Genomic DNA, 20,956 nt, shown 5'->3' with positions numbered 1-20,956 from the left:
AGCAACACTTAGGCGAGACATGACGCCTTTTAGGCGATATCGTATTTTTTTTATCCGACAGAGACAACACTGTTAACGGTCAGGTATTCATTTTACACCGGAGAACAGTGAGAGAGCATGATAGAGCATTTTCCAAGGACTAAACTATGCTCATAGCCGCACATAATAATAATAATAATAATAATAATAATAATAATAATAATAATAATAATAATAATAATAATAATAATAATAATAATAATAATAATAATAATAATAATAATAATAATAATAATAATAATAATAATAATAATAATAATAATAATAATAATAATAATAATAATAATAATAATAATAAGGAACTGTGTTTTCAGTCCACCGGAAATAAAAATATTTTAAAAGGACCAATTAGCGTCTATACTTGCCTTAATCGATCGTGACGACTTTGATACTGAGCCTATTATAGGCATCATCAGAAATGGGCATTGGACTGGCCAATTTGGCCAAAATTGGCCACACAGAGAATACTGTTTCTACAATTAATTTAAAATTAACATTTATATCTAATTAAAATTTTTCCTTGTCCTTTAGAATTTTTTGTGATTATCAAAACCGATGAATTTTCCAAGGAGATCAGAGTTTTAGTATTGCTTGCCCAAGTAAGGTTCTATTTTGTCACTTTTCACACCGATCAATGGCCTCGAGTACGGCTGTGCTTCGAGGCCTCCCCCTCTCCACCCCCCCCCCCCCCCTTTTTTTTCCCACCCCGGGCAGTCTTGACTTTGTCTTCTTCCACAGACTTGTCAAATTGAAAACTTCAAATTTTGTAATTTTAATTGTGTATAATCATATAATATATTGTAGGGCTGGTCTATTGTTAATCGTCTATCATGTCTTGTTAAACTATAATTTTTTTTGACTGGTATCCCATTTTTTCCTTTCTACTAGCCCTAAAATAACCTTACTGTTTTATAAGCGCCATCAAACCTTGAAAACCAAAAGAGTCATTAAAAGAATGTAGAGTATTCTTCCTTGCTGCTCACGCCGATATTGTCTACACCAAAAGTGTTCCAAGCTGTAACCTTATAAATAAGGATAGGAACCAAAATTAAAAATAAAGCATCTCTTTCTCTGTCTCTCTCTCTCTCTCTCTCTCTCTCTCTCTCTCTCTCTCTCTCTCTCTTTCTCTGTCTCTCTCTGTCACACACACACACACACACACACACACACACACACACACACACACTCTCTCTCTCTCTATCTATCTATCTATCTATCTATACTCTATCTCTCTCTCTATATATATATCTAATCTATCTCACCACCAACCCCCTTCTCTCCCTTAAACACACTCAAGACCCTAAAACTATAAAGTTGTTCTCTCTTTTTCTTTTATCTTTTTAAAAGTTTATTTTGTTTGTTCGTTTTTCTCCGGATTCATGTTGCTACGTACAAGAAATACACAAGGCAATACATTTTGACACCTCACTGTGTTCTAAATTAAAATGATAATATTATTAAAAGTGAGTAAAAGTAAATAAATTTTTAAAAAATAAAGGTCGATCAAACTTCTCGAATGGCGTCAACGTGTTGAACTTGAAAATTAAGAATATTTTGCCAAGGGAGTAAACAGGCGTGCTTGAGGCCAGCGATCGATGTGAAAAGTGACCAAATAGAACCTTACTTGGGCAAACAATATTAAAACTCTGATTTCCTTGGAAAACTCATCGGCTTTGATAATCATACAAATTCTAACGAACTAGGAAACATTAAAAATAGATATAAATGTTAATTTAAAATAAATTATAAAAAATTATTCTCTGTGTGGCCAATTTTGGTCAAATTGACTAGGCCAATGGCTATCTGGCAACCATGGTAAGAATTTGTCTATTTTCGGCTCCCTGTCTCGAACAACTCTCAATCAAGACTTTTCGAGAATAAATAAAACGCTGTAATGATATTATTAAGCCGTCAAATTGTCATAAATGTTATGCTTGTCCACTTCTGATGATGCCTAACCTACAATAGGCTCAGTATCAATATCGTCATTATCGATTAATGTAACAAGTATACCTAAACGATAATTGATCCTTTTTAAATATTTTTATTTCCGGTGGACTGAATAGACAGCTGTGTTTTCAGTCCACTGGTGGACTGAAAACACAGTTCCTAATAATAATACCAAGGAATTTAATTCTACGAATAATACACACATAATTTATTTATATAAGTAAGGAAAGAGGATGTGTGTATGTGCGCACGCGCGCGGCCGTGTATGTGTCGCGCGGCCGTGTATGTGTGGGTGTGTGTATGTGTGTGTGTGTGTGCTTGTATGTGTGGTTTATTTACTAGGCGCTGCTGAGCGCTTTACTAGTGGAGAGTATACCTGGATACCTGGATACCTCTGTATAGAGCTTTTAGACTTGGTGTAGTCTCCTTCGCTCCTCCTCATCTATTAATGATTGGACCAATTTTTATAATTGAACTTGTTTCCTAGGGTGTTGCTTATCTCCAACTCTGCTTTGAATTTATTCAAATTTTTTGCTGATACTGTGGTTTCTTGTAGTTTATTCCAGTTATTTACAATTCTAGATGAAAAAAAGTTCCTTCTTTCATTTGTTTAAAAACGTTCTTTTTTTCAGTTTCTTGCTGTTTCCTCGTGTCTGAATGTTCTTGTTTGGTTTAAGGAATCCTGCCTCTACCCTGTCTATTCCCTTTACTATTTTATATGTTTGGATCATATCTCCCCTTCTTCTCCTGTAATCTAAGGTCGGGAGATTTAATTCTTTCAATCTCTCACAGTAGGTTTTGTCTTTCAGGTGTGTGATAAGTTTTGTTGCTCTCCTTTGCACTCTTTCCAAACGGTCTTTGTCTCCCTCAAACTTCGGATACCATATGCAGTTAGCATATTCCAGCTTTGATCTGACCATAGTCTTGTAGATGGTAGTCATGTGTTTTGTTTTCAGATTCTTGAAATTTCTTTTCATTATTCCGAGTGTTTTACTAGCCTTAGATTGAACATCTTGTATTTGCTTCTTGAAGTTTAGTTTCCTATCAATAAATACTCCTAGGTCTTTTTCCCTATTGGATTTCTGCAGGGGTTTTTCTTTCATTATAATGTTTGCTTCTCTGTTGTTTTTTCCTAGGTGAAGAACTGCACATTTATCTACATTGAACTCCATCTGCCATATTTCGGACCATTCTTCAAGCTTTTTCAAATCTTGTTGTAAGGTGTTTCTTTCTTCTTCTGTATTAGCTACTCCATAGAGTTTAGTATCATCGGCAAAGATTTTACATTTAGATGATAGATTGAGTAAAGAGCTATATTTATATAAATAAATAAGGGCAAGCTTTCATGCAGTTTTGTTCTGAGACCTTTTCGATTCTATGGGGAAAAGATTGAAAACAATGAAAGCCTTCAATAGGACATTGTCTTTTCATTTTTATAGCGTAATGATTATCTTTCTACCCATTGATTTGTCTTTTTTTTTCTCTTAAAGTTTTCGTTAAAATCGAAAAATAGTAGGCTCGTAATGTTGTGCGTGAGGAGATTTGAAAACGAATCCGATACCTTTCCATACATAATACGTTCGATTCTTTTTCATACTTTGCCCATTCAATGCTTACCCGCCACTAGCCAGAGGTGAACTCAACCTACTTCTGTCCTGAACTGACTTCACCAACTTCCTTTCTCACTGACTTCCTTCCCTACTGACTAAGAGTGATTCAAGCTCAAGTTCCCACAAATCGAATTTTGAATATTTCAACTACTCGACACCAACGTTTAAGAAAAAATGACTTCAACTTCTACTTACCAGGGAATGAATGTTGACTCCAAACCATCATCCAGGTCAGTGGTGCAAATAAAAGAACATCGGTCTTCATGGTGGCGACTGCTGTTGTTACTGAACTGAACTGTTCCAAATAAGACTCGTCGTTGGGGGTCCTCCTAGAGTTAGAGAGGTGGAACCGACATTTAACTCCTCTAAGTTGTCCACCATACATTTAGATAGGAAAAAACACTTAATGCCTACCGGGTCTACCGTCAAAAGCAGTTTAGGTTTGAACATGCATCATTAGAGACAGAGTCAGAGAGGCGCACCTTCTCTTCTACTTACTATTCTAGAGAGGCGCGCCTTCTGGGTACCAACTTACCGAGTCCAATTCGCCAAGAGCATACATTCATGTAAGAGAGCATTAAAAAAAAAAAACCTACCTCTGTTTCAAAAACGTAGCATCTTTCAACTTTCTAAATTTAGTTCGTCGAACTAAAAACTAAAATACCGGACAATACCCGTTGAGTTAGGTACTTTGGTAAAAAAAAAATTCAAATTGGGTTAAGCTCAATGAAACTTATATAATTATAAAGTGCTTTTCAACACGATTCTAATGATTCCAAAATTGTGAAAATCAGATTAGCAGAAGAAAAGTTATGTTAGTTTAAAGACCGAAAATTCTAGAAATATTTAGGCAGTGACAATATTAATCAATATTATTATATTCAATATTGATATTGAATCTTCTCGCTCCCCTCACCAGAAACACAAAACTTGAATGAAATATCGGACATCAAAACTTGTTCATTTTCGAATTGGATTTATGTAATTTCTGCCTTCGAGAGGATTCCGGCTTGTGTGTGTACTTGAGAAATCTAGTTGAGATTAGTTAGATACTTATCAGATTGGAGTGAACAACAAGATACAGTGATACAGTACAGCTAAGACTTAGATAGATCTAGTCATTTAACAAGTAAGAAGATGAGCTTAAACAGCAGTAGTAGGAAATGTAGATCTGGCAGTGCCAGTACTAGTAGTGGCAGTAGTAGGAAAGAAAGCCCTGCACCGATGAGTACAAATAAGGCAAAAGCAAAAGCTGAGACTGACACTTGCGGAAAATGTGAATATGTATGCAAAGAGATTGAGAAATGCTTACAGTGCGAGCTCTGTGACCAGTGGTTTCATACTTTGTGCGAAAAGATAGATGATGACACCTATCAACTGTTGAAGAAAGACTCAGAAAAAGAATGTCCGCTGCTGCATTACTACTGCTCTAAGTCCTGCAACAAAGTGGCCTCAAAGTTCTTGGGCAATTTCATGCAGCTTGAAAAGGAAGTAGATAAACTCAGGAAAAAAGTAGAAGACGTAGATAAAAGTGTGAATATCATTCAAAAAGGTGAATTCACAGAGGAGATGATAGAAACAGTGAAATCAACAGCAAAGAATGAGATAGAGGCCTACCCTAGGTCTGAGGCGAGTGAGATTAAGGAGCGACTCGAGAAGTACAGAAGAAAAGTCAGATGAGTAAGACAAGATATAAATGAAATGAGGAAAATTAATGACACTGAGGAGAAGAAGCAGGCAATGGTGAAAAAGAACCTAGAATTAGAAGGAGAAATGAAAGGGCTAAGAGAGTGAAGAATGTAATTATGTACAGCATACCAGAAGCAAAAGATGGCGACAACAAAGAAGACATAAGAAAAGCCCAAATGGTACTCAAAGAGTTGCAGGTTCATGGAGAAAAAGACAGCCTAAACCCTATAGAGCAAGTGATCAGATTGGGCAGAAGAGAAGATAGACCAAGACCCATGAAAATAAGTCTGATGTCAACTGATCAGCATAACACTGCTCTTAGGAACAGCAAACAGTTGAAAGACCATAAACGGGAATGCTTACAGAAGGTGTATATTGGAGCTGACCAAACAATTATGCAAAGAGAGCGGCCAAGGAGTTAAGAGAGGAGCTGAAGAGAAGACGAGAAGCAGGGAAGATGGGTCATATACAGGAAAAGGGTCATTTTCAGGGAAAAGTTTAGTGAACAAATAAGAAAGAGAGACAGCGATGTTGGAGGAAATGACTGGGACTGGGACGAGGAATGGCTATATTGGAAACGTGTCAGTCCAATTGCCCAAAATGTTTCTGAGCAAGGACTCTAAGACAACAAGAAAATTAAAAAAAGAGAAGTACCAGTAAATGATAAGGAGGGGCAGCACGTGAATATGAAAAATACTCTGAAGTTCATGTACACTAACGCAGACAGTGTGATGAATAAGAGAGAGGAGCTAAAGGCTATGGCAGAAGAAGAAGATCCAGATGTGATAGCAATAACAGAAGCTAAGCCAAAGAATGCAACAACACACCCAACCATAGCAGAGTTAGGTATTGAGGGATACACTATAATAGCTAGCAGAGATTTTGAAACTTCCGGCAGAGGAGGATACTTATTGGTGAGGGAGAACCTCAAGGTTAACCCCATAGAGGAACTCACAGATCACGACTTTAGGGAGAGCGCTTGGTGCTCGATTGGAGTAACTGGACAAAGTCAGATACTAGTAGGAGTGATTTATCGGAGCCCAAATAGCACATGAGAAAATAATGAGAGAATGTTAGAGATGATAAGGAGAGCATCACAAAAAAAGCATTCAGAGATAATTATTATGGGAGACTTCAACATGCCGGAACTGGAGTGGAAAGGGATGGACGAACCAAAAGAGGGAAGCCTGGAGGAAAGTTTCATAGAAACCATTGAAGATTACTACCTACAACAGATAATAAAAGAACCCACAAGACAGAGAAAAAACCAGAAGCCCAACGTATTGGACTTGATATTGATGGAGGAAGAAAATGACGTTATCGACCTAAGACTGAGCCACCCACTGGGAAAAAGCGACCATGCGACCATATTCCTAAAACTGAGGGCGACATCAGAGACTGTAGATGAAAAACTGACACTCAGATATAGGAAGGCTGATCTAGAGAGTATGAAAGAGGAACTGGGGCATATCAAATGGGAGGAAATACTAATCGAGGACACTGTAGGAAACAACTGGAGTAGATTTACCAGAGTACTTAACCAATGCTTCGAGAAAAACATCCGAAAAGCAGAGGGAACCGGGTTGGGAGAAGAAATCAACCTTGGATGGCGCAGGAAGTGAGAGAGGCATTACGGAAGAAGGCAGTAAATAGAAGATACTCTAGAACCAAAAAGGAAGAGGATTGGGACAAATACAAAAAGAGTGAGAAACGCAACTACTAAAATAGTCAGACAAGCGCATCAAAAGTATGAGAACAAGATAGCAGAGGAAACGAAAGAAAATCCTAAGGTATTCTGGAGTTATGTAAACAGTAAAATGAAGACAAGACAGGGAACCTGTGACATAAAAAAAGATGGCACTTGGGCATCTGAAGATGAAGACAAGGCAGAGGTGCTAAATCTCTTCTTTGCAAGTGTCTTTACAGTAAAGAACCAGAAAAACTTGCCAGATATTGCTAAAAGAAGTAATATAGATACTACACAATGGCCGATTACTGAAGAGAGAGTAATGAAGAGACTACAAAACCTAAAGGAGAGTAAATCACCTGGACCTGACAAACTTCATCCTTACATCCTAAAAAACTTAGCAGAGCAGCTAGTAGAACCCCTAACCAAGATATTTAACCAGTCGATGAAAGAAGGAAGACTACCAAGGGAATGGAAAGAAGTTAACGTCACAGCCATATTCAAGAAGGGAGACAGAAAAAATCCAGAAAACTACAGACCAGTGAGCCTGACATCTGTCGTCTGCAAGCTCATGGAACAGCTGATTAGAGAAGAAATGGTTGATCATATGACCAAGAACAAACTATTCAGCAAAGATCAACATGGTTTCATGGCGGGAAGGTCTACAGTAACAAACCTACTTGAAACAATGGATGACTGGACGAGAGACCTGGAATTAGGCAACAATTTAGATGTCATATACCTCGACTTCAGAAAGGCATTTGACAAAGTTCCACGCTGGCGCCTAATTAATGATCAGACAGTCAAATGGGTCTGAGATTTCCTCAAAGATAGAAGACAAAAAGTGATAGTGAATGGAACAGCATCAACGGAGAGACTGGTAACAAGTGGAGTTCCACAAGGAAGTGTACTGGGACCAGTTCTCTTCCTGATTTATATCAATGACTTGCCAGACAATCTATCATCTAAATGTAAAATCTTTGCTGATGATACTAAGCTCTATGGAGTTGCTAATACAGAAGAAGAAAGAAACACCTTACAACAAGATTTGAAAAAGCTTGAAGAATGGTCCGAAATATGGCAGATGGAGTTCAATGTTGATAAATGTGCAGTTCTTCACCTAGGAAAAAACAACAGAGAAGCAAACTATATAATGAAAGAAAAACCCCTGCAGAAATCCAATGGGGAAAAAGACCTAGGGGTATTTATTGATAGGAAACTAAACTTCAAGAAGCAAATACAAGATGTTCAATCTAAGGTTAGTAAAACACTCGGAATAGTGAAAAGAAATTTCAAGAATCTGAAAACAAAACACATGACTACCATCTACAAGACTATGGTCAGATCAAAGCTGGAATATGCTAACTGCATATGGTATCCGAAGTTTGAGGGAGACAAAGACCGTTTGGAAAGAGTGCAAAGGAGAGCAACAAAACTTATCACACACCTGAAAGACAAAACCTACTGTGAGAGATTGAAAGAATTAAATCTCCCGACCTTAGATTACAGGAGAAGAAGGGGAGATATGATCCAAACATATAAAATAGTAAAGGGAATAGACAGGGTAGAGGCAGGATTCCTTAAACCAAACAAGAACATTCCGACACGAGGAAACAGCAAGAAACTGAAAAAAGAACGTTTTAAAACAAATGAAAGAAGGAACTTTTTTTCATCTAGAATTGTAAATAGCTGGAATAAACTTCAAGAAACCACAGTATCAGCAAAAAATTTGAATAAATTCAAAGCAGAGTTGGAGATAAGCAACACCCTAGGAAACAAGTTCAATTATAAAAATTGGTCCAATCATTAATAGATGAGGAGGAGCGAAGGAGACTACACCAAGTCTAAAAGCTCTATGCAGAGGTATCCAGGTAGGAAAAATGGTCTTCTATTTGCCTTTGTTATTTACTGACGTACTTTGTGACCTGGAAACCTTGCATTTCCGGTAGTAACCACCATTTGGATTTCAAAACTGGCCTAAAATGGCCGTTAAGATTTTGACTAAGGATGTTGCTGGAACGAATTTCATGGATGCGGTATACAGCTTTGCCCTGAATTTGATTTTATTTAAAAGTTAAGATGTTAACCCAACGTGCCATCATGAAATTTTGATTTACCAATTTCTCGTTTTTTAATTATTCAAAGCTAAATTATACCCTATTTTATCCACAATCAAAAGATATACTAAATTGTCATTGATTTTAAAATAAACTACACCAAACGATAGAGTAATTCCTCCTGAAGAAAATAAGATTTAAATCATCAAAATCCATCCATAAACATTAAATCTATGGAACTTTTTCTGAGACCTATCACTCAAAAGTCCAAAAAATCGGGTCACAGCCACTAGGCCATTTATCAGCTCCCTGCTGGAGGGCCAAATGGACTTTTACCAAAGTACCTAGTTGAGTCTACTCAAAACGAATTTTCGTTGTTTACACGGTTTAAAGGAAATGCCGTAAATAAGCATTATTGGACTTCCTGTGTTTTTACAGTGTCACGTGACCGTTTTGAGAAATTTGTCGTCTACAAATAATTAGACCTGTAGGGGGTAGATATTTTTGATGCAGCAAGAAGAAAGGGAGACGTCGCTTGGTAACGTAGAGCTTGTCAAGGATGCTCTAAGGTGTTCTTAACCCCTTAATAGCGAAGCAACTTTTTGCTTTCAGATACTAGTTTGCTTTTATCTTTATTATTGTTAACGGAGAATACAGTGTTTCCACCAAGAGAGCAGAGTATCGCAACTCGACTTCAATTATCTATAATCGTTTTGCCGTTACTTGTTTTTTGATGAAAGAAGATTTGATGTTAGGTCAAAGATAGAATTTCACCTCTAAAAGGTTGCATGGCTGCTACTGGGTTTGCTCTCTCCCTCCGCTTCCCCCCCCCCCCTTTTTTTTTTTTTTTTTTGTTGTTGTTGTTTTCTCTTCTTTTTTTCCCAACTTAGTATTGTTGATTACTATTTCCTTTTTTTTATGATTAGCAAGTGTGGTAGGAGTCGCAGGATGCAGTACTGCAATTAACCCTTTGCCAGTGACACTGATTTTTTGTTTTCAAATAATAGTCTCCATTTATATTATTTCTTTTTTAACGCAGAAAAACAAAAACGTTTCCACCATAAGAGCAGTAAGAATATTAATAAAAAGCGCTTTTCGCACGTTGGGTGGATATTGTGCTATATAAAAGCTAAAGTTTTTAAATTGTATTACTGTTGTTTGTATTTTGATGAAAACGGTAAGATTTTATTTTAGGTCCAAGTAAGATCGCTGCTTCATCCTCTTTTTTTTTTCCCAACTGGCAAGCTATCACTGTACTTACCCGCATGTCTTGCACACACAAAAGGATACATCTAGGTCACAAAACGATACATCCAGTTCACAAAATAAGACAACTAGGTCATAAATCAAGACATCTGTTTCGTTTGTGCCAAGATAGCAAAACAGACCGGACGGGCGTCTTGGAGTTCGAAAAACCTTTTCATAAAAGACTTGGTATTTGCAAGACCCTCAGAAACCAATTCCCGATACAGCTCTTGTGCACGGTAACTTATGACCTTGATTTCTTTTGTTCCCACCCCCACACAGTGATGCCAAAACTCCGGTTTCACCGGAAAAAAACTCCGGTCTGAAGCAAAAAATTCCGGGCTCCGGGCAACTTCTGTCAAATTCCGGTGAGGTCAGTTTGTTCCAAGAATGCCCCCCCCCCCTCCTTCCCTCCCTCCAACCACCACATCATCATCACTACCACTACTACTACAACCACCACCACCATCACCACATCATCATCACTACCACGACTACTACAACCACCACCACCACATCATCATCACTACCGCTACTACTACAACCACCACAACCACATCGTCATCACTACCACTACTACTGCAACTACCACCACCGCATCATCATCACTGCAACTACCACTACTACAACAACCACCAGTACCACATCATCATCACTACCACTACTATTACAACCACCAGCATCACATCATCGCTACCACTACTACTACAACCACCACTACCACATCATCACTACCACTACTACTACAACCACCAGCATCACATCATCACTACCACTACTACTACAACCACCACCACCACATCATCATCACTACAACTATCACTACTACAACAACCACCACTCCACATCATCATCACTACCACTACTACTACAACCATCACTACCAGCACTACCACATCAGCATCAATACCACTATTACTACAACTACCGCTACCACATCATCATCACGACCACTACTACTACAACCACCTCCACATCATCATCACTACCACTATTACTACAACTACTATCACTATTACAACCACCGCCACCACATCATCACTACTACCAATACTACTACAACCACCACCACCACATCATCATCACTACCACTTCTACTACAACCACCACCACCACATCTTCATCACTGCAACTACCACTAATACTACAACCACCACCACCACATCATCAACCACTACCACTACTACTACAACCACCACCACCACATCATCATTACCACTACTACTACAACCACCACCACCACCACTACATCATCACTACTAATACTACTACAACCACCACCACCGCATCATCACTACCTCTACTACTACTACAACCACCACCACCACCACATCATCACTACTAATACTACTACAACCACCACCACCACATCATCATTACCAATACTACTACAACCACCACCACCACCTCATCATGACTAATACTACTACAACCACCACCACCACATCATCATTACCAATACTACTACAACCACCACCACCACATCATCACTACTAATACTACTACAACCACCACCACCACATCATCGTTACCACTAACTCTACAACCACCACCACCACATCATCGCTACCAATACTACTACAACCACCACCACCACATCATCACTACTGCTACAACCACCAGCACCACATCATCATCACTACCACTACTACTACAATCACCACTACCACATCATCATCACTACCATTTGTACTACAACCACCATCACCACCACATCAACATAACTGCCACCACGACAACATCCACCACCACATCATTATCATCACGACCACAACTACTACAACCACTATGCCACCACCACATCATCATCACTACAACTACTACTTCAACCACCTCCACCACCATATCATCATTACTACAACCACCACCACCACATCATCATCACTACCACTACTACTTCAACCACCACCAGCACCATCACCATATCATTACTACTACTGCTACAACAACAACTACTATCACATCTTCATCATCACTACCACCATTACTACAACCACCAACACCACATCATCCTCACTACCACCAGTTCTACAATCTCTACCATTAGGTTTTGGAGCTTTACTTCATTTGAAATAAGGAAACTTTGGGATTGTATTTGGCAATGTGTTTAAGTATCATAATATAATCCTAATCAGTTATCTATTTAGAACTATACAATATGTAAACACAATGCCAAATACCATTCCAATTGCTTTTTCTTGTGTGCGGAAATTCCTCTTTCGGCATTGAAATTCCTACGAGTGGTGTCTGAAACTCCTGTGAGCCAAATTTAAAGTTGGCGTCTCTGCCTACAATCCCACTTATTGTGTGTTATAGGCAGAACATAAATAGCTGGGCTGTCACATGCGTGACTAAATTGGCCAAAGAGGGAATCTATACTTTGGCATTAGACACCCATTACCCGATGTCTTGGTTTTTAATCCTAGCCTAGTGAGAGAAAAAAAATAAATCAATCATACATCTATTTGCAGAGAGCAGAACGTTTTCATTTTACAATGAGATGGGATGGGGAAGGGATAACACTATGACAAGAGAGAGAGAGAGAGAGAGAAGAGAGAGAGAGAGAGAGAGAGAGAGAGAGAGAGAGAGAGAGGGGGGGGGGGGGGGGGGGGGGGGGGGGGATAGTAGGGGGAATGAGAAAAGATGAAAGAAACAATGGGTTGCCTGATGACGTAGATCAAAGGATTGTTACAGAGGTGTTCACGGTGCATATTTTGTGAAATTTTAATCTCTTACAGTGACACTGCGCGTCTGTCCCTGATGAAATTACATTGGGGACTGAAATTACATTGGGGACAGAGAAATTGGACAAGTTTATTTCAAATGAGCCAAAGATTGTTATGGGGATTGTGTTTCGGACTTGATAATCAAATCAGTATTGAAATTGTAAACCAGGTATTTTCCATTCACCATTTTCAGAAATATTATCTCTCTACTTTGCAGAGTTTTAGCCCCTCCAGGTGGTGGGTCAAGCAATATATTTGGATCAGCAGAGCCTGTAAAAGCTCCCCCCAAAAAAGAGACTGCAGCTCCCACACAGCCAGCCCCAGTCGCCCCTGCTCCACAAGCAAACCAGGGAGAAAGATTTGTCAGGGCAGCTCCTAAACAGGGTGATGATTCTTTTCAGAATTTATTTGGCTCTGAGAAATCATTAGATTATAAGAATTCACCAAAATCAAGACAAGAGTCTAAGTCCAAAGCAGTCAGAAGTTCTGATAGTAATAGTAATAATCAATCCTCACCAAGCACATTTGACAGCTTATTTGGTCATTCACATGCAGCAAGTAGGAAAAATTCTGCATCTAAGAAACAAGATGGTTCGTTTAATAGACTATTTGGTTCTGAGAAGGAGCATAACATAAATAGTAATAGTATTGAAGCTTGTGAAGATTCATGTAGGAAGCTAGGAAATATTGTTCTTAGGGATCCCCAAAGTCCTCGTGCTCAATCCCATAGCTCCAATGATCTTGATAGTTCCTTTCATAGAGTGTTTGGTGAATTCCAAGCAGATTCCACACCTGCCAGAAGTAAACGTCACTCAGATTGCAACCGTGGTAGGCAATTTGAAGTCATTCAGATTTGTTGATTTTTGTTTTTGGGCATTTGATTCACAGTTTTCTTTTTCACAACTTGAAATGTGTGGCTTTGCTTTTGTTCGTTGCAGTGTTTTGAATTTTTTGTTAACTGAACTTGAAAAAGGGTTTCTTAAAATGTAGAATTCATATTCACAAATGAGTTTTCTGTGGTGACGTAAAAGAGCAGAATTAATTTTAAGGGCCACTTTGATGATCAAAGGCTATTAATTTTAATAACTAATAAGATACACAGCTTGTTTGGTTTGTGCATAATACGAAATTATTATTTTTCAAAAGCTTAAAGTCAGATATCAATATATTTATACTTCCTTTTGGTTGATATAGGAGAACTGTTTTTTTCTCTATTGATCATGATCAAAGTTTTTAAGTGGCTTTATTCCGTCTCTTTTTTTAAAAGTCTCGATTTCGTTTGAAGTGATTCGTTTTGTCTACTTATATAGTTGTCTGGATTATTTTTTTTTTCCCTGCTTCTTCAATTTTCAATTTCTGCAATATTGATTGAGTGATATGGCACTGCTTTAAAATTGTAGGAATGAAATTAAATGTTCATGATTGACACTTTAGTTATTTCTTTCAAGATATCAATGGATAACAATAACATCCAGTTTTCCATTGGGGTTATCCAGGGGGTTAAATGCTAATATTAACATTTTAACTTAAACAGTCCCCTCCTTTTTAAGCCATATCAACATCACTTGAGAAAAGTAGTATTCTAATTGGAATGTATGGCCTTTTCTTTTTTAAAATTAAAAGTTTATGGCCAGCTTTAGAATTGTAAAGCTTCAAATTTGACTTGATCCGACCGGTTGATGCCAACTTATAAGGTATCATATAGAAAGATATGCTTCCTTTTCAGAGGTAGCAAACAATTACTCCTCGTTTCAGAAAGAAAAGAAGGTTAAAATTGAAAACATTAATTTCTTAACTAAGACTTTCTACAAATTATGAGGTCTTTAATTCTGAATGGCAAATTAATGATATCATATCTCTCCAATCTGGCATTGCCATTATAATGTTAACGATACAGGAGGAGGGCATGACCAATTTTGACAGATTTTTTTTTTTTTTTCCATTTGAATTGGATTTTATTTAATAAAATTTTTGTCTATTCAATTTTCGACGTTTTAAAACAATTTATTTGTAAATGATACAATGTATTTTTAAGATTATCTATAAATATTCTTCTATTCCATATTCTCTTCCAGGATCTTGTCACATAAATTTGTTGAGAATTATGAAAGAAAGCGGGTTTTTAAAATATATAATATATGTATTCAAATATAATTATTAAATTTTTTAAATGAAAAAGAACATATAGAGTGAAGTCTTCCCATATCGTACACTAAGGACTTTGGTAGAGGAATCACTCTGGTGTAGTGTAACTTTTAGGTGAAGATGACGAATGTCTTGGCCATATAATTGAGACAGCCTCCCTCTTAAATAGTGACTAGACGATTTCAAGAATCGATGATGCAATTACAAATAATTTTTGTGCAAAAGTGTACGATATGGGGTGCTGTACGGCAAGGTGCAGACTTCACTCTATATGCTTGTAAATTGTAATTAGCTGAAGGTTTTTTATTTTTTACTGATAGCAAAGCTTCAGAAAAAAAAAAATAAGCTGAGGATATAAGTGTAAAGGCATCAGTTTTTCTACTAATGGCACCTTATGTAGATCAAACCACTAATTTGTACCCTGTGATATACAAAGTATTAAGAAGTGTACATTTAATTGTTTAAGATTAATTTGATGATGATAAATTATGAAAGCTTATTTGTCAACTTTTTAAAATTATTTTAAAGTCATGTTAAGTTTTTAAGCCACCTTTTCAATATATATTTAAGTACATTTGATTTAAAGTCTGCATTAAGTCAACAAGGAACAGAGCTATTTAATTAAAGCCATCTTTTGAGAAAGTCCAATGACTTGACCATGATTTGATCTCCTTTTTCCTCACAGGGTAGCAGCGACTTATCACATCTTAGTTTGTCTAGTTTAAGCTCCTCCTCCTCCTTCTTCTACTACTACCGCTACTAATACTACTACTACTACTACTACTACTACTACTACTATACTACTTCTACTACTTCTTCTATTCCTATTATTATTATTATTATTATATTATTATTATTATTATTATTATATTATTATTATTATTTTTTTTTTTTTTTTCTCATTTTTGTGTGGCACTATGCAGTTGAAGTACTTATTCATAATACGATTTGTTTATTTCAGCATTTAATCCTATCACAGGACAGCCATATGATCTACCAGAAAAGAACAAAAAGGTATGTTGTGTTTTAGATACCATTTTGAATCAAACCCTCTTTTCAATTATGATTTCCTTCCTTTTTCTTGTCTTAATTTTTTTTTATGTGCATTATATATTGATCCTCAGACATGAATAACATTATAATAATACCTGCGACTTTTATGAATGTCTCAAACTGGAGTCGTTGATTGCTGCAGGATCTGCTTGAGTCTTTGTCAACAAATGTAGACAATATTTCTAATCTTTGAGATGGCTTTTAAGTTTTGCAGCTGGCAGAAATGAGCAATCAAAGATCATTCTATTTTAAAGAATAGTGATTACTTTTTGTTCAGGCTGAATGCACATCTTTATCTTGAGCCATGGAATTAGCGACTCAGGCACTTGGTCTTAGTTCATCCAGTATTGTGATGCTCTAAACTATTTTAAGCTTTTTGACCCAATGCTGTTTGTGCTTTGAACTACCACACCTATTCTTTAACATATTTTTCAATATAGAATTATAAATGAGCAACTTTAGAGGGCCAATGGACTTTTATTTTGTTGTTGTTGAAAATATACTCTGCATGACTGCATGGCTTAAGTTTTCTTCTGGGCTTTGTTTCAAGGTCTTTACAATGAATGAATATAGAGTAGCGTTTTTTTAAAAAAATGGGATGAGAGTGGTATTGTGTAGAGAAGAAAAATTTAATTCAATGACAGATGGCATCACATGAGGAGGTGAATTGCTCCAATGAGTGATGACGCTGAAGTGACTTTCAAAATATTCTTGATTTATTTTTTGTCTCGCAAATCTAAATGAATATAATTAATTATTTTTAATTAAAGTGAAATATTTTTGAATTTCAAACCCATTCTTTCCCCTTCTTAGTAAGTAAAAATATAATGGACTTTCTAGGTTTTCCACTAATTATTATTGTTTAATCTGTTAAAGACGGGGGAATTGATAATGATTAGTTTTTTGTCTTTGTTACTTTGTATATTGTTAGAATCCTGCCACAGCTGATGAAGATGATGAAGAAAAAGAAGGGACAGAAAATAAGCAGAAGCAAGACACCAACGTTAAATCAACAGCTGGATCCCAAGAGAAGACAAGCACCCGAATAGCACAGCCTCCAGGTGGAAAATCTACCCCTTTATGGTGACTTTCAGTAATTGACGCCATTGGTGAGACTTCACTTGGCTACCTGACTACCCTGTTATAAAATGATTAATCCTTTTTTTGTACTAATCAGGGTTATGGGTTTGTGTATTCTGATAATCTGCTGCTGGTTATTCAATTTTAATATTCTTGTAACAAACTTAACCTTGTAATTGTAAGGGGTGGATGCATTCCACATTGGCCAAATTTATCAAAACCTACAGCTTATTATAAAGCTTGTTGTATGACTTAAGATTTTTTATTTTATTTTACTCCTTAAGATCAAGTTCATTTGGATTGGTTTTAAATTGAAATATTTCAGGTGAGCCACAAGATTAGCTCAATGTCTTGTATTGGTTAAAATATCTTTAAACAAGCTAGACTTTGTGGTCTAGGTAGGGTTGTTTTAAAAAAGAATTCAATTGATCAAAGCAAAAATAATCATGATGTACTTTGATTTGTGATGCACTCTTACTCTACACTTTAAATTTCAATATCCTCTTTTGCAATGACAAAGTCAATGTGAATCAATTCACTCGAGTGCTGTGCGACACTTGTTTAAACATAAAATGTGTCTTTGTTTAAATTGAACAAGTTACCTCTTGATTGAAAGCCTTTTTGTGGCAAGATGCTTGAACATTGTTGGTATTATTTTTATTTTTTTTAAACTGTTCTTTCCACTCATCTCAGTACTCTGGATTTTTTACCTGTTGCTTGTTTGTGATTTGAGGGATTACAATTTTTCACTTTCAATCTATTTTACTTTGTTCTTTTTACAATATTATCTTGTTTGTATGAGATTATAGGAACTTTTCGCAGTGCAATGATTACAGTGTGTTCATTCTTTTTTAAAAAATCTCCGTCTTTCCTTGTTTTGACCGTGTTAACATGAATAATTGAGCTGTTATTGTATCATGGATTAAAGCTGCAATGAAGAGGACTATTTCCTTTGATTACTTATATGTGAACCTCTGCCTCAATTTGAAGTTATCAGTGCTGATGGTTTTCCTCGTCCACGGAAATCTGCGATTTTTCACTTTTTTTCTTCATCAGCACGGTATTATGTTGTGACAAACTGAAAAGTGATTTTGATTTGATTGGATATATAAAATTTAATTTTTTCTCATTGAAGGGAACTATAATCAACTTATCAAGCATAAATTGTTAAATGTGTTTTATTGATTTTTTTAGTCAAATGCTTAACTCAGACATTATACGATATTAAGGCAGTGGATCTCATATTTGCAAATCTAACATATTCCTTAGACCTCAGTAGTTACAGGGTTCCTATTTTCAGTTTTTGCCTGTTGACTCGCATAGTACTTACAACCCTCTGCTGTTTTGATTTTGATTTTAAAAAATTCCATTGGCTCCTAGTGTTGTTAATTGTAATAATTTTAATGCATGATTAATGTGCCTTATTCTTTCTCTTATTGCTATGCATAGATAGATATGAAATACGTTTTGCAATATTTAGGTAAATTCATGTCAATTTTGAGACAATTACGAGAGCCTTTTGGTACAGTGTTAATCAAAATACACTATTACAGTTTATAATTATATGTGACAGTTTAACCAGTTAACTGCTGTACTCTGGAAAAACGTGTATTTAAAAATTTGGCCAGAAAACTCATCCTTCAAATATCAATAGATTGAAATGATCCACATCTTGGCAGACACTCTCAAATCTGCGATGTCAAACTGATAAAGAGCAACAAGTCGTGGGCAGGGAGGTACATACTGTGTCTTCTATCCCCTTATATCTGTTTTCCAACATGCTTTCTGTCCTTGTCTTGGAATGAGGTTACTTGGTTTTGTCCTGGCCCTGGTTGGAGTCCTGGCTGGGAGGGAAACAGTCAAATGCATAGTTATTGTTTTGGGAGATGATATTTTTTTCCTTGTAAATCATCTCTCTGTTATGTATTATTATATTTGTCATTTTTAATGTATAGTGTAAGCATTTGAGTGTGTTCCTCTTTGTTGGATTTTGTGCTTGTGTCCAGATGAGACTTATAGGTGATCTCAAACTAAGTACATGATAGTGTGCTCTTGGAATCTACATCTGATCCCTATTTGTTCCTAGTTCCCCTTTGTCTTACTTTTTCTTGGGTGCTTTAATTGTAATTCTAGAACTTTTTACTATCCCATTTTCTTCCTTTTTACTGGCGCTGATATGACCTTAATGTGTTGCAAGCGCCGTAAAACCCTTAAAAACAAAAACAACGTAATGTACAGAATAAGACCATTATCGTTAAGCACCAGACTATAGTCAGGTGCCTATTTATATTACTGCTGTGATTTTCTTATGTCAACTTTTTAAAACAATTCATACTTCACCACACAATGCTCTTATATGATTCAAGAGAACTTCATTTAGTATCGACTCGATATGTAGCACAAAAGCATTCCAATTATAGATATTTTCTGTTTTCGTGACAAATTTGTTCACTTGTGTTTTGTTTTTATTTGTTTTCTTTCATGTTCAAGATCACATTTTGTATGATAGATTAGGCTCTGCACAGAATATTTCAGCATTTGAAACCAGAACATCCTGTTTTTGTTTGAATTTAAGTTACTTAAAAAGAAGATTGACTAGGGAAATAACAAAAATTGTAATGAAAGAGTTCTAGTTGATGTGCAGGTTTATCTGAATTTAATAAGAGTCAAATAGATCAAGCAAACTTTACATGTAGACCTTATGTAACATTTTTAAAAAGGAAGAAAAATGAATAAATGCTCAGTTCATTTAACATGATATGCATGATCTTGATTCGAGACCAAGTCTTACTGCCATTTAATTCAATCGCCAATTATTCATAGTTTTGTCACATTTTTGATATATACATATTGTCTGAATTGAATTTGATCACGAATTTGAGTAATTTGGTGTTATTTCAAATTTTAATTATTTGAAAATATCACGTCTAAATCTTAATCAAAAGCTAAGCAAAGTTACATTCCAACATTGAATCTCAAGTTTTGTACCAAAAATTGTAATTTACCTCAGCTAAGGATATCATTGCCACAATTACAATCAAATATGCAAGATTATGGGTTGTGTGTATTATGTATCTGTGTGAATGGAAGGATGAGGGCGTTGTTGGAGCAATTCCGCTCACTTTTAGATAACTATACAAAAATTGGCTTCACTTGATCACAAATCTTCACTGCCTATTTGTTTTCACTATTCGATATTTGACTTTTGTGAATATTACTAATTCGTTTGATATTTATTACAAGGTACTGAAAATTACCAATATTAGAAACCATTATCATTTTTTTTAGAAATCATATCTAATCATGTCAGGTAAAGACGATGTGATCTAAAAATGTCCTCGCTCTTAAGCTCGAATTTTATTTCATTTTGTGTGCATGTGTCTGAGAGTGTGAGTTTGTCAACATATTGGAGTATTATATATTCTTGCTTGCACATAATTAAAACTGTTATCAATGCACATAATTTGGAGACCAAATGATCGATGTAATACAATTATTTTGCTTGTTGCACCTGCGAGTGTCTTGAGTTGTTTTGTTTTTCATACAGTTTTCTGTTGGTGGATGTTTACCTTTACTGTCTTCTTTCAGGGTGGGGTTTTTGACCTTCCATGGCGGGCAGGACGAGGTCACTTACTTTTCTGAGTTCTTGGCTGAGGGGGGAAACACTCAAATGTG

The 20,956-nt window shown here is 36.2% G+C and overlaps 1 protein-coding gene across 1 annotated transcript; it reads left to right on the top strand.

Annotated features, from left to right (window-relative positions):
• The first annotated feature begins 3,584 nt into the window (after positions 1 to 3,584).
• Positions 3,585 to 20,791, top strand: LOC144970098 (uncharacterized). Its single transcript, XM_078909320.1, has 4 exons — positions 3,585 to 3,829; positions 13,221 to 13,387; positions 16,110 to 16,162; positions 17,133 to 20,791. The coding sequence occupies exons 1-4, from the start codon at positions 3,774 to 3,776 to the stop codon at positions 17,286 to 17,288; spliced, it is 432 nt and encodes a 143-aa protein (XP_078765446.1). The 5' UTR covers positions 3,585 to 3,773; the 3' UTR covers positions 17,289 to 20,791.
• The last annotated feature ends 165 nt before the right edge of the window (positions 20,792 to 20,956 follow it).

The sequence above is a fragment of the Berghia stephanieae genome, chromosome 4 (assembly GCF_034508935.2).
Source record: "Berghia stephanieae isolate SIO BIC M18660-M18661 chromosome 4, UCSD_Bste_1.3, whole genome shotgun sequence".
In the NCBI taxonomy this organism is placed as follows: Eukaryota; Metazoa; Mollusca; class Gastropoda; order Nudibranchia; family Aeolidiidae; genus Berghia; species Berghia stephanieae.
The sequence above is the reverse complement of the archived record's forward strand: the minus strand, read 5'-3'. Positions and strand labels throughout refer to the sequence as shown.